This window comes from Elgaria multicarinata, chromosome 14 (assembly GCF_023053635.1).
Source record: "Elgaria multicarinata webbii isolate HBS135686 ecotype San Diego chromosome 14, rElgMul1.1.pri, whole genome shotgun sequence".
Lineage (NCBI taxonomy): Eukaryota > Metazoa > Chordata > Lepidosauria > Squamata > Anguidae > Elgaria > Elgaria multicarinata.
This window is the reverse complement of record NC_086184.1, coordinates 17,477,382-17,491,507: the sequence shown is the minus strand read 5'-3', so window position 1 is coordinate 17,491,507 and position 14,126 is coordinate 17,477,382. Positions and strand designations below refer to the sequence as shown.

General features: G+C 44.2%; 1 protein-coding gene across 3 annotated transcripts in view; it reads left to right on the top strand.

Annotated features, from left to right (window-relative positions):
* Positions 1 to 1,095: 1,095 nt before the first annotated feature.
* The window catches only part of RANBP10 (RAN binding protein 10), a 51,036-nt gene continuing 38,005 nt past the window's right edge, over positions 1,096 to 14,126 (top strand). For 2 of the 3 annotated variants that reach the window (XM_063141001.1, XM_063141000.1), the window contains exons 1-3: positions 1,096 to 1,320; positions 2,226 to 2,337; positions 9,610 to 9,662. In XM_063141001.1, coding sequence (XP_062997071.1) covers positions 1,101 to 1,320; positions 2,226 to 2,337; positions 9,610 to 9,662 — 385 coding nt within the window. In that variant the 5' untranslated portion in view covers positions 1,096 to 1,100. Of the gene's footprint in view, positions 1,321 to 2,225; positions 2,338 to 9,368; positions 9,374 to 9,608; positions 9,663 to 14,126 lie in introns of those variants that run through there. The other variant, XM_063141002.1, reaches the window with a different exon arrangement.

Sequence of the window (14,126 nt, the reverse complement as noted above, 5' to 3'; positions counted from 1 at the left end):
GAGAACGCAGGGTTTCTTCGCCCAGCGCCCCGGCATCACACGGGCAGTGGAGGCTGGTGGGCCCGATGCCAGTGGGGCTATGCATCCGCTCTGGGTTTCAGCCAGAACCAACCAAAACTCTAAAGCAGTTATCCATGAGTTCTGACTGAAACCCCAAAGCGGAATCCCAGCCCCACTGACATCGGGGCCACCAGCCTCCACCACTGATCACAGGAGTCGCTTTCTTGGCCCAAGGAGGGGTGGGGTCGGTTGGTGCAGCTGGGCGTTTCTGGGAGGGGTGCTTGGCTTTGGGAGGCTGATGCCAAGCATCTGTCTCGGAGGGCGGCTTCCTGGGAAAAGGCTTGGCCGCGGAGGAGATGCTACAGGTCGTGCATTGCAAATGGGGAGGCCGGTTCGTCACGCATCCCATCCAACATAGAGGATTTTTAACTGTTCCTTTTTAATGATTCTGCAAAGGCAGCCTTGCAGCGCGTGGAGGCCAGATCCTGAATGGGAAAGCAGCCCATTACAGAGCCGTGCTTTTGGGGTGGGACAGATCTAATTCTCTTGAGACTGTGTGGGGCACGGAAGGTGGGGTAACCGCTGTCCCCCACGACCGCACCGGGTAGCAATACCGATTTGTCCGCTAATTTCCCTTTTCACCATTTAGTTTTCAGCCAGATGATGCTACGCATTTTTATTCAGAAGTAAGCCCCACTTTGGGGCTGGCTCTCTCGCTTTAAACACGCACAGGATTGCAGTCATCTTGCCGGAACCCTCAACGTGTTGCATTCAGTGGCACTTACTCCGGAATAAGTGTGCTTAAGCAGGCATGCACAGCCGAGAGCGCTCCTGAACTACTCTTTTTCCTTGCAACAAAGTCCTCACTCGACTCGTTGTCCCGGCGTGCCGCGCGACACAGGGAGTGGGCGGGTCCTCCCGCGCGGTGTTCCTCGGGACTTGTAGTCCTGGATTCCTCAAGCGGACTTCGTCTTCAGGGGGCGGCTGGACTCGTTTTCCCGTCGTGCCCTTCGGCTCCATTGTGGCCGAGCCCGCCTCTCATTGGACAGCCTAGGAAACGGGGCCCGCTCCCCTCCTGCTGACACAATAGTGGATTCAAGATGGCGGACGCGGGTGCAGCGAGCTTACCTGGGGGAGACTCGGCGCTGCCGCCGCCGCCTCCCCCGCCGCCTCCGGAGGAGCAGGAGCTGAACCAGCGCCTCCGCCGCCTCTACCCGGCCGTCAACCCGGCCGAGACGCCGCTGCCGCGTGCCTGGAGCCCCAAGGACAAGTATAACTACATCGGCCTCTCCCAGGGCAACCTGCGCGTCCACTACAAAGGTAGAGAGAGAGGGAGGAAGGGACGGGCTGAAGGGGGAGAGAGGATTCAGGGCGGGGGTCTCTTGGGGAAAGGCCCTGTATCCCTTGGGGGGCCGCTCAGAGAAGGCCTTGAGGGCATCCTCTGACGGGGACGAGGCGGGGAGTGGAGGATTTCAGCTTGGGGGGCAGGCGAGGATGGGGGGCAGGTTGCAGGTGGCGTGAAAAATGTCTCTGGAAGAAGGCGAGGAGAAGTGGGGCGGCGGCGGCGGCGAAGGACTCGGATTCAGGGTCCTTCGAGGGAGAAGAAGGGGTGTCGAGGGAGGCGTTATCAAGCTGTGTTGGCAATAGGGGTTTAGCTCTGAGGGACCCTGCCGAGGGGAAGCCTTCCTGCGGTTGGTCTTACGAGAACGGGGGAGTGCAGGTGGGTAGGGGGCTTGGATTGACTCAGTCTGACTCGCCTGCTGCTCGGGCAGAGATGGGGATCTTCCCAGGGGTCGCCCAACCTGTGTGGAAATTGTGGGCAGACGGAAGGGGCTTTCCTTTGCCCTGGCAGGTACGAGGGCATTGGTGTCGAGCCCTTTGCAAGAGCTGGTGTCTGGGTTTTGGTTTGCATCCGGCCAGCAAACCATTTCTTTGCTTTCCCCCTAGAATTTGGATTGTTGGCCTGTTCAGCCCATACTGGATTGCCTGTCGTTTTCGAAAGACAAAGGGAGAGCCAAGGGCATCCTTGCTGTCTGTTCCTCCATGGTGCAGTACAGGAGCCCACTGCTTTATAAGCCAGGCATCCTCTCTTCCTCTTCTGGGCTTCCATGCAGAATGATTCTGGCTCTTCAAAGGCCCTGTTCTGGTCAGATGGTGGCTGCCAAGAAGTTGAAAGGGCTTGTGATCTCACATCCCTCTCCCCCCTTTCCTTTCTGTTTTCACAGGACATGGGAAAAATCACAAGGATGCTGCTTCAGTCAGGGCTACCCACCCCATCCCTGCGGCCTGTGGTATTTATTACTTTGAAGTGAAGATAGTCAGTAAAGGTAGAGATGGGTAAGTGCGTGTGTTTTACTCCATTCTGGATAATTGATCTTTCTGTCTTCTAGGAGGTCTCCGCTAGTCTCAGCTGCTTTCACTTAAGCTAGATGGTGACATTTTGAAGTGTGTGTGTGTGGAGGGGTAACACTGTGTTTCTGTCTAGCCCAACATGTACAAAGTCACACCAGTTTAGTTTTAAAATAGGAGCTGAGGCAGCTCTTTAGTTTGGATTCAGGTTCAGCTGGGAGGATACAACTATGATTCAGGTTCAGCTCCAGTTCAAGTTAAAAAACCGGTTTGACTTCCTGCCATCAAATGCCAAGCCAGTAATGTATACTGAGATGAGCCATGCTTATTATGCTGCTCCCTTTGCTGGCTGATATGGGTAATTATACCAAGCTTACGTCTTAAAATTCCAATGTGGCTTGTTAGTGTGTTGGGACTGAAATCCAATATGGCAGTGTCTGTAAGGGATATGGAGGAAAACCATCCATGTAGCTGAGTGAAACTAAGCAAACTGTTATTCCTTCTGCTGTAAAATAAGTTTTTTTTATAAGAATTCTTTGTCGGTACTTAAGACAAAGGATATGGGTAAATAAATATGGGTAGTTTATGCTGAGCAATTCTGTGGACATAAGGAAATTGAGGGCATAGATGGCCCATTAAATCTAAAGAACATGACCTGGTTCACACAATCAAATATCAGTTAACAAATATATTATTATTATTATTATTATTGTTATTATTATTATTATTATTATTATTATTATTATTATTATTATCGTGGAGGCTGTAGTATGTGCTTGCCGCCATTTGGAATATGCAAGTTGTGACAAGTGCGCACAGTGGCTTGTGTCATGCAAACCCAGGTGGCATGGGTTATGCAAGGGTTAAACAACCTGTGGGCTGTTCTAGGGCTATGTGCCCACTGCTGCTTATATATTCAAAATTGTAGTTGAGCACACCATGAAATCCCGCAGGTTAATTAACCCACAGTGGCTTTACATGATGTGTGAACTGGCCCATTGAGAACTGCACTTTCCTATGTTAAAGCATCAGGAAATACTTTACCTTGTGTTACCTTATGCCAAGGGTAGGCAACCCAGTGTCCTCCAGATGTTATGGACTACAGCTGCATTCAACCTTGGCCAGGATTGCCAATGGTAAGGGATTATGGATTTTGTAATCCAAAATATTTGGAGGTCATTGGATTGCCTACTGCTGCCATAGCCTGTAGACTTGAATACATTATTCTGGGGTATTATTATTATTATTATTATTATTTATCATCATCTTTAGTCCAATTACTTTAGAATAAGTAGTTTTGAGGTAATTGCTAATACTCTGGAAGTTTGGCAGTTCTGCTGCTTTTTTGAGGCTGTTCATCTGATGCAGACTTGATTTTTCAAGGGTGATGAGAATAAACAAACATCTTGCATGCTGGGATAAGACCAAATGTAGGACTCTTTTTAAGGTCTCTTTGTCAGAAATTGGCTCTGTATCCTATAGTGAAGAACAGTTGTTATCTTTGGAAAAGGGAAAATAAGATCTTAGCAATGGATGGTGGACTTAGCTGGCTGGCTTTTTGTTGTTTGTTGTAATACTAATGATGAAATCATGTATGTGGATACCAGGTTATTGAGAATCCAGTGTCACTGCAAGGGTGTGGAGACTTATGAAATACCTTTTAATACTGTTTCCTCACTCTGGTACCACAGCAGGATTTTTTGGGTGTCTTTGTCCCAGTTGCTAAAATGAGAAATCAGATGCCTTCTGCTCTTGACCTGGTAGTACTTACATTACTAAATTGTATCTATATAGTTCCATTTTAAGGTTCTCCCTAGGCAAATGATGGCAAGTAGTGGTTTAGAATGTTTAAGGTTGTCGTCAAATGTCCTGTGCGGATCGATGGTTTATACATTCTACTTCCAGAAGATGCCCTCCTACTGTGGATATTGCACTTTTCTTACCTATGAGGAAAGATATTGCATTGAGTAATCTTGGTGAGGGAAGAGAACAGCTACAATGTTTTTGGTGGAACTGGTATATTATTGGCAACTGGACCAAATTTGGTCATAAGACTACTTTTATGTAGCAAAATCCATTATGCATTTCCCAGAAGGGAAATGTTATCAGATATTCACTGTGTTAATAAAGAAGTTCCCTTGTTTGTCCATGAGTGCTCCAGAACTTTTTGTACCCAATTTTAAATAAAAACCTTAAAGTAAAACTGTACCATCGGCACAACAGATGAGAATTGGGAGATCTGCTTTCAGTGGTCTGTGATAGCTGTGCTCAGGAACTATTCAGTAGACTTTCATGTAATAAACGTAGGAACAACTGACACCTTCAGTCCCATCAGAGGGATCAGATCCATGCAAGCTGGGATCATGCCTCTGAGGATAGCTTAAATAAACATCAGGCATGTGATGTTCCTGCTCTTTCCCAACTGTCCAACCAGTCAGCCTTGGCAATACAGAAACATTGTTTGCTTTGTCAAGTCAGAGAGACTCAGGAGTAGAAATTGATATTTGCACCGTGTTTTTCCTAATTCCCAAAACTACGTCAAAACAATATCTCAGTAATTCTTACATTGGACCTGTGAGATAGGACATGACGGTCATCTCCACATTATAGATAGAAAACTGAGAGATAGTGGTTTGCCTAAGGAAACCTGGCAAGTTTGCGTCTGAGTTGAGTGAGACTTGGACCGGAGTCTTCTGAGCTCATGCTCTTAACTGCTATGCTGACAAGACAGTTTTGAAGAATGAAGGCCCTGAAAGAATACCTACGAATAGAGATATTTAGGATGTTTTCCAAGATGAAGGTAGCAATTCTTCAGAAGACTGGAAAATGAGAAGTTGCAGCCATGTTAATATTTATTTATTTATTTATTTATTTATTACATTTTTATACCGCCCCATAGCTGAAGCTCTCTGGGAGGTTTACAAAAGTTAAAAACAGTGAACATTAAAAACAAACATACAGAAATTTTAAACCATCAAAAGCATACAACAGCAATATCCATTTAAAACAACTATTCTGTTAAATAATCCTTCAGGTAGTGCATTTCTGTCACCGCAGTTGACATTGGTTTATTTTAGCCTATAGGTAGTCTAATGCGCTGAAACATCCTTCCATTGGGATTTAATGACAACGACCATCTGAGAAAAGATCATATACCAGCATTCTATATATTTGTTGAGTAAGCAAGCAGAGACACCAAGGATTACAGTTTTCTGGTAGCCGAAAAACTGTCTTCTTGATTTTGACGGTGAATTTGCAAGGCACATTCTCCACGTAGAGTGAAGAGTTCATACCAGTACAAGTGTCAACTAGCTGTAATGACAAGTGAAAGCCAATGGACACTGACATCGAGCAGTAGCTGAGAGGAGCTATAAAGAAGACATTAAAGAAGGGTGGGCTCAAGAGACTGGCACAGCTGAAAACAAAGTGCTCCCGGCTTCCAAAAGGCCGCATATCGGCAGGCAAAAGCAAGCCATTAAGAGTGTCCACACTTTTCGATTTGAATATGTTAATGGCACCAGCCAATGTGTAGCAGGGGCTAATTATTTCCAATTAGATGACCGAATACAGTGGATTTGATGGTAATTGTGGAATGCCCTCCCCTTGGAGGCCCGTCTGGCACTGGCTTCATTTTGGTGCCAAGTTAAGACATGGATTTTTAACAAAGCCTTTGATGGCTAAATTCACCACGCCTGTACATAGTTTTAACTATTTTAATTGGTTTTACTGTTTTTAAATTCTATACTGGTTTTAACTTATTGCTTACTTTGTTTTTAGCTGTGTATATTTATTGTTTTATATTGTTTGTATGATTTTACCAGCCCTGAGAGCCTTGTGATATAGGGTGGGATACAAATGTTTTAATAAATAAAATAATAAAATAAATAATTGTAACTTATTCTGAAAATGGCACAATACTTGTGAAATTGACATTTATGCTATCCAGCTGGTGATCTTGAATTGTGTGGGAGCTTTTGTTTTTTGTGATAAGGGCAAATCAAAGAATACTATGATGCTTTGCTACTGTCACTTGGTACAGTTTGTAAAATTATTGTGCAATCATGCAGAGATTGGCCTTCTACTTCTGGTTTGTGCTGTACTTTCCCCCAACGTATTAGTGCTACATCTCAGCAGCATTGACATTGCAGCCCGGTGGCAGTTTTGAGGATCCATTCAGCCATGACCTCTCAGTGGAACAAGTCAAACTTTCTCTCTGCCTCAGTTCCATCTGTAAAATGGGAGTAATAATGATCCTATATCATAGTACTCTTGTGAATGAGGTAGTTGTCAATTCAATTCTTTTTATTACAGTCAACAGACCAATAAAACATATGAAAACACATAATAAATATTTAAAATACATGGAATTAAAACAGAGTATGATTGCATGAAGCCTCCTTAAAGTTCTGTACTAGAAGCAAAAGGAAGTCCTGCCACCATAACTGATCTGATAAGGATTGCCTGATTAAGAAATTTAGCAACTTGTTCGGTGGTATGCTTATCTTGAGCCTGTAAAAGGACTGACATAAGGGTCACAGACGATTGTCCAGGTAGTTGTCTTGATAAATTATTCCTGTCTGTGTATATTGTTATACCAGTTTGGCATGGCACCGTTGGTAGCTTTCTTGGTTTGGTGTCTGGAAGCCTGGTTGTATCCAGAAATAGTATTCTGCTAAATGAGTGTTTATGCCAGACTGTGAAAGCTGCTCTTCTGCTAGAAAGGGGATGCACTATTAATACAATAAACAGCATGAGCTGTGTGACTGTCACAACTAGTCTTTCATCTCTGGCATTCAACGTTTATAAAGGACTTGGGTTCTTATAAGTTACACTTATAAAATGCTTTGCTCCAGCCATTGTTTATAATGGCATTGGAATGTACATTGTCTCCCTGTAACACAGAGAGGTCAGTGCCCACTGGAGGGCATTTTCATTTTTCTCATACGGAGTAAGAACAACAGTTTTTCTGCCTTGGTACCCAGGTCTTTGGCAACTTCTCAGTGAGCTGCACTGGCATGAGAAGAAAGTACTTCTACTTGTAGAATTGCCTAAATTTTCTTATGGAAGCCATTTAGCTTTGACTTCAACAGCAGCTGTACAAATTCATACATTTTTGTGTCTATGTGTGTGTGGTTTTTGTCAGTGCAAGTTTTATCTTATATAAGAATGTGGTACTGTAAGGCTTATTACTAGAGATCTACCAGACTGACTTGACTCATTTTTGTTTTAAACTGAAAGCCTTCAATGTAGTAGTGAGTAGTGTAGATGTGCAGAAAATTTTGAAACTTTGAAAAAATTCAAAGCTCAAGCTTTAATAGCAATTAATTTCCTCCACATCAAACAGTCAGGGCTGCCCTTCGCCCAGCGGTATGACAGACGGTTCTGCTCAGCCAATCAGTGTGGTGCGAAGTTGGGCTGTTGCTGCCAGCAGAAAGGGAGGAAACAGATGCAAGTGGCCAATCAGGGTGTGCAAGGGAGGGACTGGGGCTGTGCCGCATGCAGATTTCGGTAGGGGGGGGGGTTCTTTATGCATGGCCATACTTGCATTATGGATGTGCCCCTCTGCGGTGAGGGGACAGAAGGGCAAAAAAAGCAGGAAAGGGACTATTAGCACTATGGGCTTTACACTGTATTTAAGAATAGGTATTGAGATTCAGATCACCATGGATTTAATTACTTTTAAATGTGCTACTTGCTTTCCCACTGCATGCCCCCAAAAGCAGCATACAGCAAATCACAGAAGAATAAAGCATCAATGCAATTCATTAAAAACCACAGGAATGCAACAGACAAAATAGCATTCATTCAGTGTTCCCAGCCCTCTTTCCCTTCTAGGTTGGCATACTTACTCCTATTGGTAGTTGCATTGATTTGGTTAATATTAATCTTTAGGTACTTTGACACACCACAGGAAAAAACCTCTCTTGCTATGGTCACTAGTGCTATTATAGAGCAGCTGCTCTCCTTTCCTGGTAGACAACTTGGCAGAAGTTAGAAGTTATTGATCAAGTCAAACAAGCTAGAGTTCTCTTGCTTCTGACAAAAGCATCCTGTTCAAAAACTAATTGCTAGTGAAATAGTTGTGGGGTGACTGGGAAGTACATCCCTCTTGACTAGCGTGTAAGAGTTTCTAATGATATACCTCTATTATAAAAGTTGAAATCTGATCATTAAGCTTTGTAGTGCTGATATGAGAACTTGTACCTCGTTGTGGTTAATTCAGTGCAAAACAAGAACAAATCCCGCCCCCCTTCAGAATTTCAAGAAAAATCTCATGGCTAGTTTTTGGCAGTGTGTTTGTGCAATAGCAAGATGAACAGCCAAACAAGCAACTTCAATAGTGTGCTGTGTCAGAACATCTAAGTGTGAATTCTTTTTAGGATTTTAGATAAAGTCTGGACTGGTATCTCTGGGGTTTTGGGGCTTCAGGGCATGTGATGTCTGGGGTTTCTTCTAGTTTTAAGACCCTAGTTTCAGGACATAAGATTATAGTTCTAATTTTTAAAAAGTCACTTCTTCTTTTGTCTGTTGTCTGTCTCGGAGCAAGAGCTTTGACATCTGCTGTGAAGCAGTGTGACAGTGGTAGGCTTCCTTTCATGTCAAAACTGTATGGCAAGCCTTACAATGTAAACACTCCCAAAACTGTCTATACCTTGGGTGGCTATGATGGGGAATCGCTCCTGCCAGGAGCAGATAATTCAAATGAGCTATCTGTGATGGACAATTTACCGTGCTTAGTCACTTGAGAAGGGAGCATCTTGTGTGCAGCTGGAGATGAGGCATGCAGACGGTGCTTCTACAAAGCTGCAGGCCTCAGATTGCTGCATGTTAATTCTGACTGGGGGCAAGGGAGATGGCTCAGCGTGTGCAACCAGACGAAAGATACGTGCAACCCGGCCCTATGCAAAATTCTCAACCTTGGCCTTTGGCTATTAGCTTAAATAATATACATGTGTTATCTATGACGACATATTAATGACATACACATTTTTATATTGGAGAGCTGGTAACAAAGGTAGAGATGATTTGAGCGTGCCAAAAAGGCTTGATTTTGATTTTATTTTTAAAATGTTGTCCTGACCAGTTGATTGAGCAGTTTCTGCTTGACTTTAGAGGGCATCTGACCACAGTCTCTGCTGAGTGATAACTTCCAACTTCCTCCCATTCAGACCATGTTTTCAGTAGGGACACGTAGTATTGCGTGATCTTGCTCAGCCATTCTTTGTTTGCTGAATTAACACCCTTCTCTTTGTTTTGAAGGTACATGGGGATAGGACTCTCTGCCCAAGGTGTCAACATGAACAGACTTCCTGGTGAGTCACTGTTAAGAATTGTTTGTGCTCCTGCTACGCTTACCATCACTACACTGAAAGTGGACGAGTGCAGGGGGGCAGGAGGGTTCCTGCTGTTCTGAAGTCCAGAGGCAGAGAATTGTTTGGAGAGAACCTCACTGAGTTGAGCCTTTATTTCCATGGCTAGATCTGATCTTCCTGTCCTGTAACAGTAAACTCATTGCTTTTGACTTTTGAACATGTGGAACTCTGCTCTGAAAATAGGCAATACCGAAGGTGATGACCAGTTTTAGCCTTTTTCTCGTTGGCTTCCAAAACTCAGCTTCAGATTTCATGCTTCTTTCCTTTTATTCACACAAACCATTTACCTGTCCGTCAGTTTCTCCATTTCTGCCATAGGACTCTGAGTTGCAGTGCACCTTCAATTACGACATAGTTTTTCTGTGCTGTAAAATGTCACCTGATCTGTCAATGGCAGGTGTGAAAACGAGCATTATAGCATCCTTCCAGTTCCTTTCTGTATCATATGAAGATTAATTCCTTCTCTTTCTGAAGATGTTTTAAATATCTAGATTTTATTCTGCCCTTTTTGCCATGTTAAGAATAGGAATCAGCAATTGGTTGTCCCTGGGCAAAATTCTGCCCTCCGAGAAACCTTTCGATTGCCCCTTCCCTCCTCCAAGTAGAGAATACTTGTGTGCTTGTCGCCCTCTTCTGTTAGGGTGTTGTTTGTGTAGGTTGTAATGTTTGTGTTCCAGAAGAGTGTGCTAAACTGTGCTAAACTGCCTTGGTGTTCTCTAAGGTTCCTTCGAGTGCCATGTGGTGGTGTCTGATCAAGTGTTTCCAAATATAAATCTCGCTTAACGGTAAAAGGTTCTGGTGCGCACACATTCCTTTGCATGCTTATTTATTAAGTGAAAGTATTTCTGTTCCATTCTTCAGCACCAAAAGCTCTCAAAGTGGCTTACAGGTCAGGAAAACAACAGGACCGTCCCTGGCCTCAGGCTTACAACAAGGAGAAAGAAAGGAGGAGGAAGGCAAGCAAGCTCAGGCACAAGTCCTTGTAACAAGCAACTTGGATGGAAATAGTTCCGGTAGCCTTATAGAACGGTTGCTGCAGTTAGGTGACAGCTGAGGGAGAGCGGAAGACAATTGGTTAATCAGCAAAGCTGATGGAATAGCTCCGCTGCCCTTCTCTCCCTCTGCTGCAGCCTGATGGAATGGCAATTACTAGATGCCAGTTGGACCAAACAATGGATGTTTGAGTAGAGATATTATCGTTAGGATGGCGTTCCGATCTTAATACATCTTAATGATCATGACAAGTTTGAACAATTGTTGGGGTATTAGAGGCTTAGATGTCACTTCCTGTGTCAATTAGCACAGAGGAACTTGTATTTCAGATGAATTACTCAGTAACACGCAAGATGGTCTTGCGATTAGGAGAGGTTACAGCTCTGGTTTACGATCCCCCTTTTTTTATATAGGGGTGTTGAGCAATGGCTGACGAGCCCTTGGCTCTGTCAGGAGCTGAGCTACTACCAATGTGTTCCTTTAACTCCTCTTTTCCAGAAAAATACAGCAACAGAGATTTTTCCAGAGTTTCCCCCTTACTATGTATTTTTTGTTCAGTCAAGCAGCTATTCAGTTGTCTTGAAACAGGTGGTTGAGGTACTGCTCTGACATTTTCTTCAGGGGCACTTTTGAATCTGTCATGGATTTCTTTTTTTCCATCTGTTTGCTATCATCCCCACCACCCATATCCTGCCACTTAGGCTGAAACTTTTAGTGGGAGGCAGGAGGGAACTCATCCTTCTTGCCTTGGCAAGTGAGCCAACACGCCCTCTCATTGGGATACACATCCCATTGAGAGTAATGAACGTTTGCATACCTGGCCCAATGTGAAGCAACTTTACAGTTGCTTTGGCAAAGGGAACATATGATTTTGGCAAAGGGGACATATGATTCCCCCTTAGGACCCGACATTTGCCCCCTTGTGAACAGCTCTGCACCATTTTGCAAAGGGGTGTGGACTCATTGCAGAGGGAAGCATCCTTAACGGGAGGAAGAGTCACAAAACATGCTGTCATTAAGGAACGTTCGCAAAACATGCTGTCACTAAGGAACGTTCACAAAACATGCTGTCACTAAGCTGATGTGCAGAATAAAGCAAAGGCTGGCTAAAGCTACCTTGGCGGCCTGTTTGGAATCTGTTCTTTGAGTAGTTGGGTCATCTTTGAATAACAAAAAACTACATGGAGTGGAGACATTTTTCTCCCTCTCTGAAAATACTAGAACCTGGGATCATCCCTTAAAGCTGATTGGTGGGAGATTCAGGGCAAGTAAAAGGATGTACTTCTTCACACAGCATATAGTAAAACTGGCATTCACTACCACCAGATGTGGTGATGGCCACCAATTTGGATGGCTTTAAAGGGGTGTTGGATAAATTCCTGGAGGAGAAGGCTATCAATGCCTACTAGTCCTGATGGCTATGTGCTACCTCCAATAGCAGAGGCAGTAAGCATATGTACACCAGTTGCTGGTGAACATGGGCGGGAGGTTGCTGTTGCACTCAAGTCTTTCTCGTGGGTTCCTGGCCAAAAGCTGGTTGGCCACTGTGTGAACAGAACGCTGGGCTACGTGGACTCTTGGTCTGATCCATAGCTGCTCTTAATATCTTACGTTATGTACTGCAGTGCTAATTAATGACTGGTCCTTAATAGCAGCTGCTTGCTTAGCCTAGAATTGCACATGCTTAGCGTTTGAACTTGATTGCAAGGTCACATGGAAATGACAGTGTCAGGTGAGATCTGTGAACATTATTAGAGAGTGGCCACGTGGTTTGTGCTAAATGCAGGGCTTTGGGGCTGTGTTTGCCATTTAACACTTTTGTGGCTGGCTACTAGAAATGCATCAGGCTGCAGCTGCCAGGAGAATAGCCATTCATCTGACTGAAGGGTTGGGCCACAGCCAGGCTTTTCCAGCAAAAGCAAATTGACAATGGGTTGCTAGAAATGGCAGGTGTTGAGTGTGATTTGCAAACCATCTATGAGATAGATAATTATTCCATGTGCAAGCTTAGGCTGGTTTTTGGTGTTGGAGCATAAGGAACAATTCAAAAGGGAGAACTGTCATTGTACCTGCCACTCTGGATGCCCATGTAGAATCACATAAAACTCAGAACTGAAACTAGCCACAGAATAATGGTAGTTATTGAAGATATTACTCTCAGAATGGGTTCCGGACTAAAGTTTGTGGCCCACCAAGCTGGCACACAGAGCCAATTCACATGATTAAAATCAGCCACCATGGCTCATTTAAATCATGATGTGTGTGTGTGGGGGGGCATAATTCTCATAATAAGCACTGTCTGAGCTCAACTTTCCATGTCGTCTGAACCCAGAAGGCATGGCTTGGTGGGAGGAGGAAACAACCCTCCAATTAATAATGGGCTCAAGTTAAAGGAAGCCAGATTCCAGCTGGACATCAGGAAAAACTTCCTGACTGTTAGAGCAGTACGACAATGGAATCAGTTACCTAGGGAGGTTGTGGGCTCTCTCACACTAGAGGCATTCAAGAGGCAGCTGGACAAGCATCTGTCAGGGATGCTTTAGGGTGGATTCCTGCATTGAGCAGGGGGTTGGACTCGATGGCCTTGTAGGCCCCTTCCAACTCTGCTATTCTATGATAACCCTACAAGAACCCATGGGTTATTGAAGGATTGTTTCCCCCTCCAACAAGCCATGCCGCTGTTTCGGAAGATACAACAAGCTGCACCAAGGTGGTGATTAAAGAAATTGTGCCACACACACACCATGATTTATATAAGTGGTGGCTTATTTTGATCATGCAAACCAGGTCACAGCTCAGAAGCTGTGTGGTGTTTTCTGCCAGGTACTTGATCTACTCACTTCGTTTCCGCCACCTCAAGTAGACAGCAGAAACAGGTTTATTGTGAGTTGCCATATGTAAAAAAGAGGACTGTGATGGGTTCTTTCCACTTTATCCTTCCAATAACCCTGTGATGTAGATTAAGCCACAATGGTGAATCTAAGCCAGTGAGATTCATAGCTGAGCTAGGATTGAAATATACATCTCCTTTAGCCAAGCCTAACATCCTACCCACAAGTGGTTCTCTTATGACCGCTTTGAAGCAATATCTGTGCCTTCCTGTGTTACACAGCAACTAAATGTGTGTTTCTTTCCATGTTATTGATTTGAAATTGCTTCAGGTTTCTGTAATTCCTTGTCAGGAAAGTTGGCCCTGTGTCATGCTCTTTCTTTTGTCTGGTAATCGTAGAAGATAAAACTCCCTACATGTTAATATTCACTGAACATTCCAAAATGTTACCTTAGATGAATCCAGTCAACTTCTATAGATGAATGTTTAAGAGAGCAATCCTCTGGTCCCTGAGTAGGCATCCCTGTGAGCCTGCTGATACTTCCTTCTTGTGCATGGGTTGTGCCATTTTGGCTGCATAA